Below are 20,840 nucleotides of genomic sequence, written 5' to 3' on the forward strand. Positions count from 1 at the left end.
ATGATAGATTCTTACTAAAAATAGCAGATACTATGCAAAATGTCATCCTGTACAGAGAAAGCTAGTGCATGCCTTCAGGCATGGCATCTGAGAATAGCTCTGTCACTATTACCAGCCTTACGTATTAGATTGTCCATCATCCTGACAACACTGAGAAAGCCTGTGAATTCAGGAGCATGTGAATTCATACATCATGCATACAATAGCTCTGACACTTACCAATTTATCCCTACTAGTTAAAATTAAGTATAGCAACTCTCATTTTATATCACTCTTTGAGTTGTATGTTGTTTTCAAACACAGTTGCTTTAAAACAGTGACAACATTAAAAAATAAGGCTTTTCAGACAAGCTTGTAGTAAAATTATGTTTTCTCAAAATATAACTCATTTCATTAGGAAGAAATTCTTCCCTGTGAGAGTGGTGAGGCACTCGCACATCTTGTCCAGAGAGGCTGTGGATGTCCCATCCCTTCAAAAGTTCAAGGCAGGGTTAAATGGAACTATGAGCAACCTGGTCTAGTGGAAGGGGATTGGAACTAGATGGCCTCTTTCAGCTGAAATCATTCTATGATTCTATAATGAATATTTTAGTAATATTTTTATAACCCACTTATGGTCATAAATTCTGGTATGGCATGCTCAAGGCCAGCACAACCCAAAATGTTCTGACATTAACAAATTATTTTTAATACACATGAGGGTGGACTGGGGCTTTATTGTGCCTGTTTATCATTAAGCTTTTACTAATCTTATCCCTAAAATTTCTAAATATTCTCAGAAATAGACTGAATGATCACATTTACTGCATCATAGGGAGCAAAATCTTAAAAAGCATACAGTAAATGTTAAGGACATGAAATAATATTTTCCAAAACTATTATTTTACAGTACATTCAGAATAGTTATTTATAAATGAGAAGATAAATACTGTATTTGAGAAATTTTTAATTGGGATTTAAGTAACTGTGTTGGTGCCCATGAATAGAGTATATTTATCACCTCCCTAGTTTGTTTCCATTCCTGGCTAGCATGTTTCTGAGCAGTGTTTTATTAGGAATGCATGTGCTTTGCAATGGTTAACAAATAAACAAAAGGTGATGCATTAAAAATCTGATTCAGTTCTTCCTTCACTGGGACCTTTTTAACTTACCATGTAATTTGTTCCTAAAGCCAAAAATTCTCAAAATGCTATATCCAAATTCTATTAACCAGCAAAGATAAATATCAACACAGAAGGTACTCTTTTGGGGTTAAATTCAAAGTTTATCAGAATAATAGATAATTTTTTTCTAGTGACTCTACTGAGCTTTGCATCACATCTTTCTTTGCACTTTAGGCCAAAAAACTCTCAGATACTGAAATGTCTATTTGAATCCTAAAGCATTTAAATCCTAATGGCATTTTAAATGGAATTTCTCCATTGCCAGTGGTTATCTAGGGTTGCATCCACATCCAAATCCTGGAGCTTCATTAACAGATGAGTAACAGGTTGGTCATTAAAACTTGTTTCACCTCCCAGGTGACATCATGAAGGCCCTAAAACAGAATCCTTTATTGGCTGAACAGATACTCGTTTTGCTAAAAAAGTGTGATCATATAGTCACGCTTGGTATCTTAGCACTAAATAAATTTTTGTGGTTTTTTGTTTTGGTGGTTTTCTTTTGTTTGTTTTTGGTTTAGTTTCTTTCTCTTCCTCTCTCTTTTTCTCTCTCTTTTTTTTATTTTTCTCTTTCTTTTCTCTTTTTCTCTTTTTCTTATTCTCTTTTTCTTTTTTTCTTTTCTCTTTTGTTTTTCTTTTTCTTCCAGATAGTGCAGCTGAAGAAGCAGGGCTTCAAGTTGGGGATATTCTGATAGCAGTAAATGGAACTGATGTCACCAGCATGCCACATTCAGAAGCTGCAAATCTGGCAAGGAAAGGTAATTCTGAATCACTATAAATTAAATGAATGGATCAGGTTTTCTGTTGAATGCTTCAAGTGCATCCAGAGAAATGGGGTGATGTATGCAACAGACATCTCAATTAATAGTTTAATCCCTTACTATTTCATACAGTGGTATTGCTGAGGTAACTTTTTTATCTAGACCCTGTTTTTTAGACACTTTAGAAAATTAGTCCCCAAAGAGCATGTAACTGTAATGGTTTTGGCTCTTTTACAAAGAAAGTGACTCAGAGAGCCCTTAAAGTGACTAGAGAGACACAAATGCCTTATTTATGCCTTATACTTCCTCAGGGACAGACTTCACATCTTTCTTCTGTTTCTCTGTTGCCAAGATCTGAAGTCTAGTCAGGAGATAAGGGAGTTCGTTTCATGAGGCATTCTTTTGTACCACCACAGAGACAGTCGGGGATATTAGTCCAGTATATCCTTCCCAGAATTGTGATGACTAAAACCCAGAGATAGCCATGTTTACATGGGGAAAATTAGTTTACTGCTATTCCCGTATTTATCCCAGATAAATTTTTGACAAAGGATCATGGGAAATTCAATAAATTAAAATACTTTTACAAGGCAATGACAAATTTGACTTGACACATACTGTATAATTTAATTACAGAACTGCCATTCACACTATTTAAGAGAATGTTGAGTGTTTTAGCAGATAAATCTGTGATTACTGGTATTTTCAAGTCCTCAGAGGAATTGGATTGAATCTTGGCACACCAACAACGTTCCCAAAGTCAAGTGTCCCCCAAAAAGAAACCCAGCAAATGTTTTGCAGATGAAATTGTGTCCCAGTCACATTTTTCAGTCTTCCTTCAGGCATTACCACTTGCTCTTTAGTGTTGAAACAATCAGAATTTCTAGCCTTTAGGGTCAAAATCATAGATATATTGATACTGTCAGCAAATATTGTGATGTTGCATCTCATTGATGATGAAGCTAACATTTTTTCTTTAATCTTGCAACCCATAATCTCTTCTGAGTCCTTACATTTTGCAAATGATAACTAGATGCTTTAGCACAGGTTTGCTTCCAGCAGCCATCTTCCTCAGTGAGGGGCACAGAAAAAGTTACCATAGTCCAAGGCATGGAAAATGAAGAATTCTCAAGAGCATATGTAAAATGACAGAGACTGAAGGTGCCCCATTTTTAGCAATTTTTCGTTAAACCTCAATTTATGTACACCCATTTGAGCAATGAAATTACTCAAATTACTTCTCCTAACTGATAAAATAGACAAGTACCGAAGATGCTGCTGGCAAAAATAGGTCACAAAAAATTTTTTAGACGTGTCTTCAGATAGCTGCTCTATTACCAGTTCTCAACACAAAATTAGTTCCATTGCTGAATTTGTGTTAAAAGAAGGCCAAATATCACTTGATTTAATATGCTTCGTCAGCTGCTCTGCTTCTTTTTTCTTCTAGAAGCTCCACTGGAAAGACATGGGCGTGGTATAGAACACCGCCTTCTTTCTCCCTAACCTATATGGGTATTCAGAAATACTGACACATCTGTAGTTTTGACTTATGTTTTCACATGTAATATTTTAGGTCCTGATATCCTGACAATGATAGTGGGATCAGACATCAGCCGTTACCCCAACACCCCCAAACCTACTTGCCGAGGATATCTGCACAAGCGAACACAATCAGCAATACTGAAGGGCTGGAGAAAGAGGTGGTTTGTGCTGAAACATAATGGTTACCTACACTATTACAAACACAAGAAGGTAAGGAGAGTGGTTGGTGAGAAGTCAGAATTTAGGAGTGTGTCCTGAATTATGGAGTGTAGCAGTTCTGTACTCAAATTTGCAGATCATTATATTGACTTATGGTATTTGCAGCATAACATCAATGCTGCAGGGTTTTGTCATGAAGTGTGCAAAGGAGGCTTGTTGAATGTTCTTCTATAGTTCTCTATGCATCTTACATTTCCAGCAGAATAGCTGGTAGTCTTGTTTCTCTGCATCTGTCATGGTAGACATATGAGCCATAAAATCAGGAATATGCTGCAGAACCACTGGGTAAGCAACAAAACAGTCTGGCGAGTGCTTTATTTCAGCGCTAGCTATTCTGGTGTCAAAACAAAACCAAGTAAAAAACTTCACACTAAAAAGATGCAAACATGTAGGAAACATTATTTTGAAGAGATTTCATTTTATCATAACCAGATCCATTATCAAACTCTTGAAATGTAAAAATTGCATATCTAGTTATACTTTTAAACACTTTCCAGTTCTTGATCAATTAAATATCACAGAGTGTTAGATAAATTGGAGTGAGGATTGGAAGGTGCCTCATAATCTTACATTCTCTAAGATTTAATTACATTTTCACTTCTTCCTTTCAACTAGTAGGCTTCTTTTAATTAATTTGTTCCTCAACTACCTTATTTATTGCACTAAGAAAATAAATATTTCAATCATGCAAACTATGTGCATTTGCTTTTTCTTAAAAAGAGTAAATACAAGTAAATACTACTTATTTTCTTGCATTATCCAAGACTAGTGCCCTTCAATTACTTTTTAAATTATTTCATGCTGGTTTTTTGCTCTCTGTCCCTGTCTCTGTCCAAAGAATACATTTCAGAATACTGAAATATTGAGGTGTTATTTTAGCAGATGAAAACACAAGGATTTTCTTTACTGCCTCATGTGTTTACAGAGTACTCTGAAGAATCATTTAGTAAGAGAGAGAGGGAGCAAGATACTTAAAACAAATACAGTTCTTCACTACTGAGAGAACCTAATGCTCAAATGAAATAAGAGGGATCTCAAGTGTACTCATTGGCACTTTTTTCTTTCGGTATGATTTCTCTCAGGATGTTAAAAGAGGACTGCTCATCCCACTTTTTTTTCTACAGGAATTACAAATAATATTTTTCTTTTAACACAACTTTTTATTTTTTATGCCAGCTGCATGATTAAATTGGCAATATAATGTTCCTGATCTTGCCTCATTCTGGAGGAAAAAAATTTTCACTTACTGTATCTAGGAAGTTCTTTGAAATAGTTCATTAAAGGCAAGAATAATTCAGGAATTTTAAAAAAACTTCAGGAAAAGCTGTCACTATCCAGCAAAAAGGCCAGGATAATCAATTTACTCATCTTCATTCTGTTGTTAAGAACATCAGCTTACATTGGTGTATTTCCAGTGACTCCAGCAAGGCCATGCCTCGTTTCCAGTTGTGTAAGAAGACAACTTTTATTTAAGCCTGAAATGCAGCATATAATGTTTTGTAGTGGAGAAAGGAGAGGGCGATTCATCTCTGCTTCAGTCCATATCAAAAAACATGGGGAGCTAGATTTCCTCATCATTGTAATTTACAAGCAGATATTATCCATCTTGAATTTTTCTCTTCCCACCTACCTTAAAAAGAAGATTCCTAGAGTTTTTATATTTGACTCTCCCATGTAATTGCTGCTCTTTTTGAGTCATCTCTAGCCAATCACACAGTGATGAAGTGATAGCTGTTGGAAAATATTCAGTTATTTCCCATGCAAAGTTACTTTCTTTTCCCTCAAAAAGATGCTGCCAACAGAAATCCTTGACTCTACAATCCATATCAGTAGCTAAAACATTTTTTTCACTTCAGTGGTTGTAGCTGTGTTTGCCACCTCAGAGCAGAGATATTTTTGTGTTAGAACCTTGGTTTTCGTAAATTACTGAGATCAGCAGAAATAAATTATTTATAATACTTTTGCCTATACTTGGCAGCCATGGAGTTCCACTATATATTCTACAGGTCTGATCCCCTTTTGTCCAGAACACTGGATCTTCTCAAACAGGCTAAATCCTTATTTTTCAACATGCCCAGTTTTTCTCTAAAAGGAAAGATGTCTGGAAATTATGAGGAGACAGATATGAACGTACACTTAAATCCTTCCCTAAGGCAAGTATAAGCAGACAAGTTTCTTGTGCTTGAACTTAACACATTTTTTCAGGGAAAGCTGAAAACACATCAACATAGTCACACACTGATCCTTTCTTTACAGATAAATTAAAATGGTACTTTTAAAGGAGCAACGTTTACTCTAAAAGTACCATTTGCTGCTCATCACAGTAAAGGGGCTGCAAAGTAACCACAAAATGTTTGTAGTGAAGTATAGAACAAATAATTCTTAATCAGCTTTACATGAGACCAATAAGATAGAAAAAACAATCTACCTCACAGCAGCAGAGCATCACTTCAACCTGTTAAATCTCTAAACTGTCATCAGCAAGTCACTTTTAGAACATGACAGCTAACTTGAAAACCTTAAAATTGGTTGCAGTCTTCAGGATTGAAAAAATACTGGTCTTGTGACTTCATTAAAGGAAAGGAATATAATTTCCAGGACCCAGGAACAAAGGGGCCATTAAGGGGTTTAAAGACTGTGGAGCATGCATTCATTAATCATGGGGAAATACCTGCTAGAGTGCTAACAGTGTTTGAGGCTTAATAGGAAAACACAAGGATTAAGAAGGCATTATAGTCAAAAATTAGTTTCCTAAAATTCCTCCTTACAAATATCCACCATGTAAGGTGTTCAACAAATTTAATACTGGCTGTTACAAAACCACTAAGTGAGGGTGCCAGTGAAAGCCAGAATTTCCTAAAAAATATTTATAACAAGCTCCTATCTGGTTTTTATCTTGTAGTGTTTCTAGGAATTGTTTTCAGCCCTTTGGACATAAGTAGATCCTGGTAAAGAGGATAGCAAGACAGATAACTAATTTAGCTCCTGAAAGGTAATGAAGAAATAAGTATCATTGTGGTTATCATCTAGGAGAAACTCTAAAGAGGCCTGTCTCCAACAGGAAAGAGTTATTAATGTATCTCCTTTCCAGAGATACATTACAGATCCTGACTTCCTTTCCAGATGTCAGAGATTGATTCATTCTAGTCAAACCAGTTCTATCAGGTCCTTGTATTACTTTTGTAATTTATTCCATTTCACTGTCCTATTCCCTCAGCTAAGAATGATGTAGAACTATAGTAGTTAGAAATAAAGATCTAAAGAGTATGGGTTTGTTGCCAGCATTTTGTATGGACTCCAAGTAGGAAAGTCAAAAGAAGAAGCTGTGATAGCAAGGAAGTAGGAGCAGTTATGTTGGAAGGAATAGTCAAGTTGGAAACTATTGCCCTGACAATAGAAAATAGCATGCTTTAGAGATTCAGCTGTAGTGAGAGGCTGAACTGTGAATAAAGAGAAAATTGACTTTCCTGTGTAGCCCCAAGTCTCAGAGAAATGGCCTTCATGACAGTTCATGCTGATAATGCTCTGAAACATGTTATAAGAAAAGGACAACATACAGTCTTGAAAAGCATTCCTCCTGTGGCAGCATTGAAGGACAGGAATGTGCTTTTTTGTAATCATATATAATAATGTCAATTTTAAAAAGAGAATTATGATTTGCATTTGTTAAGCTCCCAAGTTTAATTCCTCTAGGAAGCCCTTAGTCATAGTGTGAGTGATTAAGACAAAGTATCTCAAAGCTGAGGGCAGATCAGTGAGAACAGACATGCATTTTTTATAATCCAAAGCAATTACACCCCAACCTGGTAAAAAGCTATTACATCACTTAAATCATTAGATGTTAGGTCATATCCCTGTTTCCATTAGAATAGAACAGAGAATGAAATAAATGCTTTTAAATTATTTTCGTTTCTGTGGTATATGGAGTCCAATTTTTACACCAAGAAAGAAATCCTCTGCATGCCTTATGCAGAGCCTTGAGAGCATTTCAATCTCTGGCAAATATTCAGCCCTTTGTTCTCTTGAACAAGCCTGTGTGTTCATTGCTAAGCCTAATCACTTTATATAAATGGCTTAGCTAGAAATAGATTTAGGTCTAAGCCATTGCTTGTAGAGATATCACTGCTATTTGTTTTTCATTTTTGCTTGGAGCTGTATCACCATAGTCTGGAAGCTGCCACTATATATAGAGCCTGTGCATAATCAGATTTCTTAATGTTTACCATGACTCCTATGGCTCTAGAATGTATTTTTCAGTTGACATTTAAGAACCTGCTGAATCCATTGTCTCCAATACATCCTCTGCATTATTTCTGTTGAGAAATGAGAAATAATGCTAGCTGATGATATATGTGTTAATTTTGGCTTAAAAGATTGCATACCCTAACCCAGAGAAAGTCATACACAGATACATTATTTGATCTGATTCAAGTTGTTCAAAATTTTAACTGAATATTTCTTTCTGTGAGACTTGGTCTTGCAGACTTTTATTACCTTTTGTGGAATTAATTGCAACAAATTAGAAAGAACCAATTGGACCAACTGGAATGTGAAGATTAACCATTCCATGAGACAGTTTGATTGTATTTCATCTGACAGCTAGTACTATTTGGTGTGTGATAATTAGGTTCTTCAAATCAAAGAAGCTTTTAAATGTTTTTCAATATTGTTTTGTTCTTCAGTGTATTTATATTCTCTCTAGTTTATATGTAAATTATTTAAAGCAAAACAAAATTAAAAACTAAGTAAATTCATCTCTACTGGCAAAAAATGCCATACAAACTGTTCTGGAGTTTAGAGCTCCCTGTTCACTGACATACGCAAGGCCTTTCCTCGAGGGCAAAGGAAATAGATGTAAGGAAGAAAGACATAAAAAGCATTCATTTTTTCTCTGCATTGATCTCTGCCCAGCTCAAAGAAGAAGTGAACAGACTTCAGCTGTAATTTCCTTAAAGAAACAAAAAATGAGCCTGCCACAAATACAGTGATTAGAAAAACAGACAGACACAGGGAGAAGAAATTTTCAGTGATATACTAAGCAAGAAGCAGCAGACCTCAAGGAGAAACTGGTCAGAGAAAACCAGAAATAATAGATGGTGAAAATTCCAGCGATAGTTGTGGACACATCTGCTATGATGGAGAAAGCTAGGCAAATAAGAAATAAGCAAAAAGGAAAAAAAAGTTCTGTTTCCTGTGTCAATTAAGAGATGTCTATTTTAAGAACACTGAGGGACATCCAGGAAGATATTTTTGAAAGACAGTCAAAATTTGGTCATGCCACTAGTGATCTGAAACCATTCTAAACCAGTGACTTCAGGGCAACTGCCTCACACTTCCTACTGCCAGTCTCCCAAGTTAGCCAAGACTTCCTTTTCTGCTTTCTAGCCCTGCTCAGTTTTCATTGTCTTTTAGATTCTTTCTGGGATTTGATATTGTTTTCTGTAAAGTTGCTTTCATTCCCTCTTATTAGTAGTTGTAGACTATTTTGTGTATTACTTTCAAGTTCATTTCATAGTTACTCGTGTCATTACTTTTTGTATTTTTTTTGCTACTAATAGCATGAAATGTGCATAGATTTTCTCAGCTGCTTCTTAATGATACATGAAGAAGCTTAATTTGTATAGCATATATAACTGCTTGAACAAAACTTGAGTGCAATGAATCACTCAGGAAATACTATGAATGGCATTAACTGGAATTCTGGAATTGTACCAAATTAAATAGGACTATATGCACTACCTTAATGAGCATTTGATACAATATAGAAAGGAGACATCTAATTTTCTATTTTTATTTTTTTCTGATTTCTGTTTCTTATCATTATACATTGTTTAATACTTTAAATTTCTTTTGCAGAAACATTTAACCTAAATCTCAGATCATCTTAGAAAAACCAGCAGTATAGGAATGGTTACTTCAGATGTTTCTCCTGTTCATGGAATAGCACGTACCAGAGAAGCACCTGCTTCCTGCCTTCTACCTAGAAAACTTCATCCATGTTTGATACTGAAGACTGCCTAGAATTCATAAACTAGATTATCACAACCTTGAGGAAAGAAAAACAAAATTTAGTTTAGTGCAGAATGGAACAGTAGTAGCTAAAATCTGAGTTAGTGCAGTTAAAATCTGTACAAAACATGATCATCTCAGGCAGCATCACATAGGTATATTAGGTTCCATAATGGCAGTATCATCAATGGATTGAACTTTAGTCTCAGGCATAAGAAAATACTTCTATAATTTTTTATTTTTTTTTAGCAATATACCTGTGGCAATTCTTGTAACAAAGGGATATTTTCCAAAGGAATTCATGAAAGCCACATGAGTGAAAAAACACCCCTTACAAATGTGTGGATGTGACACATAGGCCATGGTGTTAGCAGTGAACAAGGTGGTGCTGGGCTAATGGTTTGACATGATCATTATGAAGGTCTTTTCCAAGTTTAACAATTCTATGATTCTCCAGTCTAGATTATCAGAGGGAGCACGGCTCTCTATCATTCAGTGAAAGGCATTTGGTCTCCCTTTAAATGCGTCCAATCCATTTTATTCCATTCCTCAATGTATTTGAAAAACAGTGGGCAGAAATAATTCTTGGTGCCACAGAACTTCTAGTTATATTCATTCTAGACACCACAGAAAGTGTTTACAAAATAGGTTTATAGGGATATGCAGTAATAGTGATCAGTCATTTCAGTATCTAAAGTGACCATTGCCTTCAGGACCATGGACAGGATCCCACTGAAGAATGCCTCCTTGGCACAGCACAGGCTGTGCTTCACTGTAGGAACGGGATTTGGACCTGAATACACATTTTGGTTATGCTGTCTTTGCAATGTTATTTTGTGTCTGAAGGCATTATAAATAAAGTAGTCACACAGCACTGACAATTTGCAGGATTGCCTTCATCTTCTTCAGTTTTACATTAAAAAAATTAGTTTGGCATTAAAAAAATAGGAAGACAAGGAAGTGTAGAAATCGAAGAAATGTATTCATGAATATTTATTTATACTGTTGTCATTATTAGGGACTATTTTGTTTCTACAGAAGAATTATGTGTAACAAAGTGATATTTCTATGTGCCAGTGAGAATGCAATCAATTATTTAACTATTTAATTCCCACAAGAGCATTTTTTTTTTCATGGAAAGCTCTTTATGTTTATTTTTAGGTTAAGAAAAAATTACATCAGGCAGTTACAGTTCAGCTCCTTCTGACTAAATTTAATTAATTCCCAGGAATCAACCAGTTTTATTGTATGAGACTCCACCATCTGTGTATTTTGCAGATTGCACTCATGATCTTCAGAGCCCCCAGCATTAACTTTCTTCTTTAATTTTTTTCCCACCAAATTTGATGCAGTTGTTAGAACTCTGGTCACAGATCATCAAGGAAAAGGGGCTGAGAGTATTTTTTAAAACACAGCCAGAGTTCATTGTCCAGATGTGTGCACCTTTGTTTTGAGTTATGACACGTATTTAAGGAAAGCTGGGCTGGGAAATTGTGGGAATAAACTGCTTCACCTACCCATGTGCATAAAGGAGCTTAATGGCTCTTTATTGCGAACCACTTGGAAAGACATTTGCAGTGCCTTTCAGTCTCAAAGAGCTTTCATAAAATCAGAAGCAAGCAAAAAGGTTTTGAAGTGCTCTGCATTGAAGTTTGTCTGAATTGTGTGGGAACATAATGATATTTACAGCAGCTTCGCAAAGGAACTGAAATTATGCTCACTATTTTCAAGTATAAGTATTTTTTGCCTGTATCTATGAATATAAGGTGAGTGTTTCTCCATAAACCAAACTGCAACCACTGCATTGTTTATCAGAGAGACCTAGGATCCTAAATTCTTCAGTGCACTTTGAAAATCCTGGTATCACTCAGCTGCACCCTCAATGTTTGGAATATATACACATACCTAGAAAGTTTTTTTGCATGCAGATATGGCTTCTGATGAACCAAAAGCAGTTAAGAGAGCAAAAACAGACACATAAGTTTAGAGGGTGTTTGATTAGTTTCATATTAGCTCTGAACTTTGAGCATTCTCTCTTTCTAATTGCAGGATGAAGGGAAGTGCAGACCCCTGGAAGTAACAAAGCTGGAAGGAGCAGAAATTGGTGTCGACACAAGTCTGGGTAAACCATTTGTTTTTAAATGTATACCTCAAGCTGGAAACAGGATTTTCTACTTCTGTGCAACTTCCAATCAAGAAATGAAGAGGTAAGAAATCTTTCATTTTAATGGCTTCTGTTTTGTTACTCCAGTGTGGGAAGAAGGAGGTTGCATCCTTGGGGGATGTTCACAATACGTACCTTGATCCTTAGGGAAAAAAATTAAAAATCTATCAGCAATTTAAGGGAAGATAATGTTTCTATTTCTCAGTTGCAGAAGCTTCAAAAATTATTTTTCAGTTTCATAGCTTTTTTTCTTTAAATAAAATCTTTAACATTCCCATTGTGTTACCCCCCTGATTTCTTCATTTATCCTGAGAACAAAAACGTCACCCCTATTCTCATGCTTTCTCTCCTGCTTTTATATCAAATGGAAATGTAAGTTTTCCTGTGGATGTAAACTTGCTTATCAGTCTCTCTTCTGCCCAACAAGGATAGCGCTGTTAATAAATACAATCCCATCTTCATCTCCTTTTCTGTCACATTTTCATTTTAGTATTTTAAAATGCAAATGTGCCACAAAAACATGTTGGTTCTGATAAGAGGCCATGTCTTTAGGTTTGACACAGAGTTAGAATTTAAAAATAACATTTTTCATTACCCAAAGATAACAGATGACAAAACAAAGAGATTAAAATCACCCATAATATTTTAAAGGGTTTTCACATTTCCCACGAATTCATTGTCTACATTATAACAAAGACAAGGAGAGTAATAATTTAGCCTGACAAGTTGAACTATATTTGAACAATACATTTTGATATATAGATTCTCCTGTCTGCAATATTGCCTTTATTTATTACAATGTGTTACACAGCAAGCTTTGTGACTTAAATTTTGGAGAGCCAGTAATGTTTATTTAGATTTAATCCATTCGTTTTCTGAATGAAAGCCTTAAATATGTCCTGAAAATTGTGCATCCCTTTAGATGCTGCATATGTCAGCAAGAATTAGAAGAGACAGTGAAGCACATTTGTTCTGATCTACCAGATTAATCTATTCTCACTTTTTGTCATATTACAGGTGGCTGGAGGCTATGGATAAAGCAGTGCATCCCATCCATCAGGTAATGCTGTATTTAGGTGAGAAGTGTGTGTACAGCAGATTGTGCAGAAGACTGAGAGAGAGAGTAGCTGTCTTTGTACATGGTCAGATGCAGACAACATGGAAGCTGCACACTTTTGTTCTGTTGGGCTGTGAACTACTCCCAGTCTAAGAGCCATTTACAGAATTATGACTCAGCTTATATGCTTTGCTGCGATATGGTGGAATTAATCAAAATACTTCCTCTCCAGATATGAGCAGCTTTAGGCTGGTTTCGAAACATAACATGAAATTATTGTAGCAGGCAGAAAGCAAGGCCTTGTGTTAAGCCTTAGGTAATACTGTTCAGTGTAAAAGAAGAGAAGGCCCATATCTTCCTAAGTATTCCCCACATTTCTGCCTTGATTGCAGGCAACCCACTTTTTCCAACAGAATATTGGGTGACAATGAGACATGATTGCTGACTTCTTATCTTCTATGTTTTCAGAGATAAAGAAAGATAAGTATGTTGATAAAAATTGACTTAACCATCTCTTTACACTGTTATGTTCTTTGCTGGCCCCTGTGGCTGGGAAAAATACAGTCATAATTGATCTTGAGCTGCTACTTGGAGATGTTACTCAGCCCAGCATAATTCAGTATCAATGGTCTCTGGCTGACCCCTGAAATGGGACTTGAAAAGCTAACTTTAGTATTTCCAGACTTTGAACCATAGAGGTCAAAGACATTTTAGTCTGCCCTTTCCTGGCCCTGTGAGTCCTACTCTCTTGCTATAGACAAACCACCTTTATAAAAATATGAAACTTGCAAGGTACAAATTAAAAGCTGCATTAATGAGTGAAAAAAAATTATATGAGTGATTCCCTCAGCGGTATTTCATGATAGGTTTAAAAACAGTGAACGGTGTTTCTTGATGCTTTAGTACCTTTTGGTGTAAAATTGATTGAACATATATTTCTTGTGGCTTTAGCTTTCACATGAGGTTATAAGTGCGAAACCAAACTAGTTTCCAAGTATATTCTTCCTGAGCACTTCTCAAAATGAAGGAATCCACACACTTGAAAACAGCAAAAATAGATCAAATAATTGAAAGTGTGAATCCTAACCTAAAGAAATATTAAAACAGCCTGAGCCAAAAAGAATAATAAAGGCTTACACAGACAAAACACATCAAAAGAGTCAATCTTTAGTGTAGAATGCATAAAACAGTTACATAAAATTTCCAACATTGGACATACAGAAAGATCACTCATGCATTCATCCATTAACAACACAGTAAAAAAAAAGGGAAGGGAAGGTTCCGGGAAGGGAAGGTTCCGGGAAGGTTCCGGGAAGGTTCCGGGAAGGTTCTGGGAAGGGAAGGGAAGGTTCCGGGAAGGGAAGGTTCCGGGAAGGTTCCGGGAAGGTTCCGGGAAGGTTCCGGGAAGGGAAGGTTCCGGGAAGGTTCCGGGAAGGGAAGGTTCCGGGAAGGTTCCGGGAAGGTTCCGGGAAGGTTCCGGGAAGGTTCCGGGAAGGGAAGGGAAGGTTCCGGGAAGGGAAGGTTCCGGGAAGGGAAGGTTCCGGGAAGGGAAGGTTCCGGGAAGGGAAGGTTCCGGGAAGGGAAGGGAAGGGAAGGGAAGGGAAGGGAAGGGAAGGGAAGGGAAGGGAAGGGAAGGGAAGGGAAGGGAAGGGAAGGGAAGGGAAGGGAAGGGAAGGGAAGGGAAGGGAAGGGAAGGGAAGGGAAGGGAAGGGAAGGGAAGGGAAGGGAAGGGAAGGGAAGGGAAGGGAAGGGAAGGGAAGGGAAGGGAAGGGAAGGGAAGGGAAGGGAAGGGAAGGGAAAGGAAGGGAAGGGAAAGGAAGGGAAGGGAAGGGAAGGGAAGGGAAGGGAAGGGAAGGGAAACATTTAGTGTGTGGTAGTGCTTCCATCCAAGTGTGAATGCAGTATCCCACTGACAGACACCATGACATTTTCTTTGGAACCCAAAGAGCAGATGGTGAGTTTTCTCTTGCCAGATTTTATAGAGTAAAGACCACTGAGATCAAGCAATCAACAGGACAATTTTTTTAAAAAAACTTCATACAGTTGTGAAGTAGACCTGTTTGTATCTAAAAAACATGTAGCGAAAAATAAAATAGGTGCAGAAAAGGCAAATCATTATTTTAAGAAGAGACTAGACATTTGGATATTTTCTATCACATACACAGTAATTTCATTTTCAGCATTGAATTTTGTTGTTACTTAACCCCAGTAGCAGCTCAGCCCCACACAGCTGCCCACTCACTAGCTCCTAGCGTGAGGGGGGGAAAGAATCAGAAGACTAAAAGTGAGAAGACTAGTGGGTTGAGATAAGGATGTTTTAATAGGTGAAGCAAAACCCACACACAGAGGTAGAGCAAACCAAGGGATTCATTCACCCCTTCCCATGGCTGGACAGGTATTCAGCCATCCCCAGAAGAGTAGGGCCTCATCACATGTAATGGGTATTGCCGGCCGGGGGCTATTTACAGATCACGAACGGGATGGGGCTGCTGTGGAACGTGCCTTGAGCTGTTTTATTTTTCAGCATCAGTCTCATTACATGGTTATGACAATGGGAAGATGCCAGCAGCTCACATCTCAGGCAGCAGACCAAGAACTTAATGTTGCAACTTACTTTATAAGTTTCTTGACCAATCACACAAAGCAAAAGCATATTGACAGTAGTTGTATCCAATCACCATGAGCACATGTACTTCTGGTTAAAACAATGCTTGCTTATTTTGAATACAATACCTGCTTGTAAGCCTTAAAACACAATGCACAGAGCTCCATTATTAAGCTTTAACCTTCCTAATATCTTGCTAGATAAACATTTCTGTAGCATACAGAGTTATTCTAGACAAGCGTTAATACACAGATCATTGTTCTATTTGTCCTTGCTTTTCTACAGTTTAAATAACTTTTCTGCTGACCTATCTCATGGCTGCTGCTTAGCTCTAATCACAGTTCTGCTGTCTCTAAGGCTTGCCTTTTGCAACTTTCCAAAAACCCTCTAATTTTATGGATTCCCACAATGGGTACTCAGGAAGAGAAACACCACCACTCTAAACTTCCCCCGACTTCCATCTTCTTCCCCAAGTTTCATATGCTGAGCATGTTGTATGTTCTGGGATATCCTTGTGGTTGCTTAAGGTCACCTGTGCTGGCTGAGTTCCCTCTCGACTCCTTGTGCATCCCCAGCCTCCTTACTAGTGGGGTGAAGGGCAGAAAGCCCTTGGATCAGTTCAGCCCTCCTCAGCGATAAATAAAACATCCCTGTGTTGTCAACACTGTTTTCAGCACAAAACCCAAACACAGCCCCATACTAGCTACGGTGAAGAAAATTAACTCTATTCCAGCCAGAGCCAGCACAACTTTTCAAAAGATTTTCACAGCAAAAGGTAATTTCTTAGAAGAAGACCTGAGCTTGTGTCATTTCATACTGGCATGTCCTCCTTAATTTTTTACCAGAATATTTCATTACGTACTTACTTTACAGAACCATGTGTGGGTAGATGTCACACTGCATAACACTACACTCCCACCACTGGCTATCAAGAACCCCGAGTGCCTGGGACTTCTCCACCAGCTGGACAGGAGCAAAGATGTCTGGATTCAGCACTACTGCATTCTGAAGGATGGTTGTTTGTACTTTTATGCCACTCTCCGGTCTACACCTGCCCAAGGTAGGGATGGCTGCTAGATTTTAATTTATTATTGTAGTAGGAATGTTTCACTGCAGTTTCCAAGTAGAACTTTTACAATTAATGGGAGTTTCTTATCAGGAAATTCATGCTGTTCCATGAAGGTGAATGACTCAGTCTCTATTTATTCACTAGCCACCTAATTCCTGACCCTAGTATTTTTTCCTCCCACATTTTTATTTTTTTCTTTCTGAAATGGAATTATTCATTACCTTAGGAGCAGTTATCAGAAACAAGATTCACCCTTCTAAAGTACTTTATGATGGGTTGAGGCAGTGCCACTGATGGTAGTCTCCTGAAAGCTGTCAAATCCTGCATATTAGGAAGTATCCACAGATATCATGAACTCTGACTCTCTGACTGGTTGCCCTGAAACTACCAGGCTTTCACATGACCTTGTTAAAGCTATTCCATCCTTCAATTTGCAGAAGTTTCCCACTGCTGGAGAGCCTGTGGTCTGGGATGCAGCCACAGCCATTTGCAGCTAAAGCTGCCATCTCTTCTGCCACAGCAGGAGAGGGTGGCTGCCTGCTTTCAAAGCAGCAAATGATGCTATGGGGGTCAATTGCAAGCAGAGCTTACTTCACACACAGAGAAGGGATGGCTGAGGACCTGTAAGTGCTTCCTCCCTGTGCTAAGGGAGCTGGCAGTCAGAAGAACCAGAAAGAAAATACTTTTCTTTTTACTCACTAGCCAGTCTTCAGACCAAAAGGGAAAAAATTTCTTAGCACTTACGCTATTATGATCAGGCAGAAGGTACTCCACTTTCTGTCATTTGCATAACACTCTTCTGTGGAGACCCTGGGGGGCATTCTCTGGTCTAGAGAGACACAAGAACCTTCCATCAAAAAGCTCTGTTAGACCCCATTGGCTCCTTCCCCTATTCCTACCATCCTGAGCCACACTTACTCCCTATTCCCTGATTGGCCCTCATCTTTGTACTGCCCCAAGACCAGGCTCAGCCCCCAGGGCCCTGTAGTGTAGTTGCTGGAACCTGAACATCTCACCACGTGGCTGAATAAAACATCTGTGGATATTATGCAAATGCCCTTTCTCCTTCCTTACCCTGGACTATGCTAGCAGCAAATTCAGACTGCTACACTCTTCATCTGCCCAAGGCCATACTTACAAAATGACTAGGGATTTCCTCTTTACATTAAACCAAAGCTAAGGTTTTCACAGAGAAAAACAATGAATTATCAGGAATCCAGAAATTAGGTTTTATGCATTTATGACCCTGAAGCTTATGTTCCTACTGCCAAGTATTTTCTTTTGGTGCTTAAATATCCTGCCACATAAAAATTCTTCTATATGAGAGCATTTTTTTCTTGTTAGTGCATTTCTTTTCCATTTTCACCACATATTCTCTTTCTATTATATAATTCTCAATGCTAGAACATTAATTTGGTGCTGTTGTGCCTAAATATGAGACTCCCTAAAAATAAAGACCATTTTCTCCAGATGTTTCTGACTATTTACCATGTATGTATACAGTGAACTTACGCCTTAAGTTGCACTGCAGTAAAGTCTGAAGCAAAAAAATAAATAAAAAGAACAAAGCAAAAACAGTTAAAATGAAAATGCCCAGAAGATCAAGTTCTGTCTAATGCGTCTCCTTCACAGCCGGGTAATGTGGCCTGCCATGACACCTCAGTTACTAACGGCAGCAGCAGTAATCAAAACTGATTTTGGGCACGTTATTTTTCATGTTGAAAATCTTATCCCTTTAGTTTTTAAAGGAATAAAAAAGAAAGTATCAGTGATAAGAGCCCCTCTTCCAAAGAACTTTACAGTAGCTAGAGGCAGCTTCATTAATGGCAGTCAAAAACTAGGAAAAATATTTTGCCATGTCCTATTTAATGAAAAGCTAAGTAAATCTTTATTGTTCATTATTTGATAGATAAAAAGCCTGTTTAACATTGTTGAGATCAATTTTCATAAAAGAAACAGTACTTTCAGATTTTTAAATATAAAGTATATAAAACTCTGTGAAGACACCAATCTGAAAATCCAGTTTGCCAGATTTGTTGGTATGCTTGTAATTGGCAGTAATTCTATCAATGGTATCTGCAATATATATAATGTATACTATTTTATTCTATCCAGGTGGCCTTTACCTGCAGGGCTACATTGTGAGTGAGCAGTCCCTGGGCTCCAAGAGATCTGTCATTGAACTCAAACCTCCATCCGAAGAATTTAAAACTTTTTACTTATGTGCAGAGAATGTAAATGAAAACAAAAGGTAAACCAAATATTTTTAATTTGTCTTTTTTTTCCCAGTTTATTTACCAGACTTTAGGAGACCAGGAACTATGTAGCTTGGGAAGATCTAGTGACAACTTTGCAGTCTGTTTTTACTTTTCCCTCTAGATTTCCCTTTAGCAGTAGCCTTAGTCAAACTGCGGTAAAACATATCCTGTAACATGTGAGTCATCAGTTCTGTTCTTTTCAATGCTGGAACAACAGCAAGGCTGGCTTGCAGAGGTTTGGAAATAAACCTGGATAAGGTGTTTTTCACAATTATGTGTGGGTGATGGTACTGAACACAAAAGCTATGGCACTTCTCATTAGTGAAAGTAGAGTGTATATCCTTCTCATTCCAAAGAATTATTGACTTTGATCAATGACCATTGTAATTTAATTAAGCAAATTGGGCAATGGAAACACATTCTGAAGGCAAATTCCCTCACCATAATCTAGTCAAATTCCAACATCTATAGGAGTTTTTACCTAAAGCCTATTAATTACACTACTTAGGCTTTAATTTAATGAATAGAAGACAAAGCTTTTCAGTATGTTGGAAAATTGCTGTTAATCTATATTGTTTTTGTAGCCAACTCCTCCACCTTCTGCATCTCTCCAATCCACTTATTATGAGTAGACATAGTAATAGAATTGAATTCCACTTACTAAAGTTGTGTCTCAAAGGGCAGAGAAATGCATACATAACACTTGATCAGGGACAATTGTTGGTCTTTAATTTCTTCTAGGTGGATTACAGCTTTGAAAGCTTCAATTAATAAATGGTTACCCCTACACCAGGCAATCCAAGATTTCATGAACAGACCACTGGAGGAGACAAGGATGTGAGAAGAAAGCTCAGGTTTTCCCCTGTTTCTGTTCTGCATTTACGATTCCATACTGTATCTTTTGAGTCATCTCAAGAGATATTCTAGCAGCAGTTAATCTTTAGCATTGCTATACATTCAGAACTTTTGGAAGCATTAAAAAATACATGCAAAGAAATGTTGCCTCCTTTGTCACTGTATTTTGTGTTTCTACTTCAACTCAGACCACACATAGAGTCTACTTTACAACTGTGATGTGACACACATTCCACATACATTTTGTACTCCCTGATGGGGTTTTTTTTGTGGTTTGTTGGTTTTTTGGGGTTTTGGTGGATTTTTTGCAAATGTAATCTTGGCAAAGTGTTCTGGTTTTTCATCCAAATAATTCATATATAGGCTTGCCTATAAGTTTCTAGGTGTAGTGATGCTTGAGACCAGCTGGGTTTACTGAAGAGTTAGTAGCTACATACTATTACATGGAATAAATCTGTACATTTTTGTTGTACTATTATACATTCTTCTTAATTTTATGATGATTTTGATTTGGTCATCTGCCATCATATCACAGCACATTTGTGAACAGAAATCAATTCAAGAATCAAATTTTTTTTTCCTCCAAAGCTAGCAGTAAAAGACAGCAGCATAACTCTTCCTATGAATAAATCTGGATATTCAGTTTCCAAGCTCATCAAAACACTAATTCAAGTAAAATTACAAAGGTTAGTTCAAAAATGCACCCAATATAAACCAAAAAAAATTGCCCATCTGTAAAATTGTAATTATAAAAGCTGCGATACTTGCTTTTCATATGATCTTTAGACCTTAAGATTGTTTAACACACTAGAAACTCAGCTACTCACTTGCTGGTACCATTAGCCTGGAAGATATCAATTGCAATGCAGAAAAAAAGTTTAAAAAAGCAAGTGGTGCTCCCCCAGCCACTAGAAATGTATTTTTTAGGAGACAGATTCATTAGCTTTACATGCTTGAAGCAACAGTACTTCAAAGAATGCTGATAAACTGTTCCAGTTATTTGTTACAGTGGCTTGAGTGATTTATTTCAGAAATAAGAATGGTTAATTAAACAGTGTAAGAAATTTTTTGAAAACAGGCACCCAATCCTAGATATGTTACCATGTCTGCTTTGTATAAATCTGCATTCTGAGGTAAAATG

General features: G+C 37.2%; 1 protein-coding gene across 1 annotated transcript in view; it reads left to right on the forward strand.

Moving 5' to 3' along the window:
- Window positions 1–19,800, forward strand: part of LOC131095834 (uncharacterized) — a 30,502-nt gene extending 10,702 nt beyond the window's left edge. The window contains exons 5-11 of the mRNA XM_058043951.1: window positions 1,808–1,918; window positions 3,495–3,673; window positions 11,741–11,898; window positions 12,873–12,915; window positions 16,391–16,577; window positions 18,702–18,837; window positions 19,586–19,800. Coding sequence (XP_057899934.1) covers window positions 1,808–1,918; window positions 3,495–3,673; window positions 11,741–11,898; window positions 12,873–12,915; window positions 16,391–16,577; window positions 18,702–18,837; window positions 19,586–19,685 — 914 coding nt within the window. The 3' untranslated portion in view covers window positions 19,686–19,800. The remainder of the gene's footprint in view (window positions 1–1,807; window positions 1,919–3,494; window positions 3,674–11,740; window positions 11,899–12,872; window positions 12,916–16,390; window positions 16,578–18,701; window positions 18,838–19,585) is intronic.
- The last annotated feature ends 1,040 nt before the right edge of the window (window positions 19,801–20,840 follow it).

Source organism: Melospiza georgiana, chromosome Z (genome assembly GCF_028018845.1).
Source record: "Melospiza georgiana isolate bMelGeo1 chromosome Z, bMelGeo1.pri, whole genome shotgun sequence".
Lineage (NCBI taxonomy): Eukaryota > Metazoa > Chordata > Aves > Passeriformes > Passerellidae > Melospiza > Melospiza georgiana.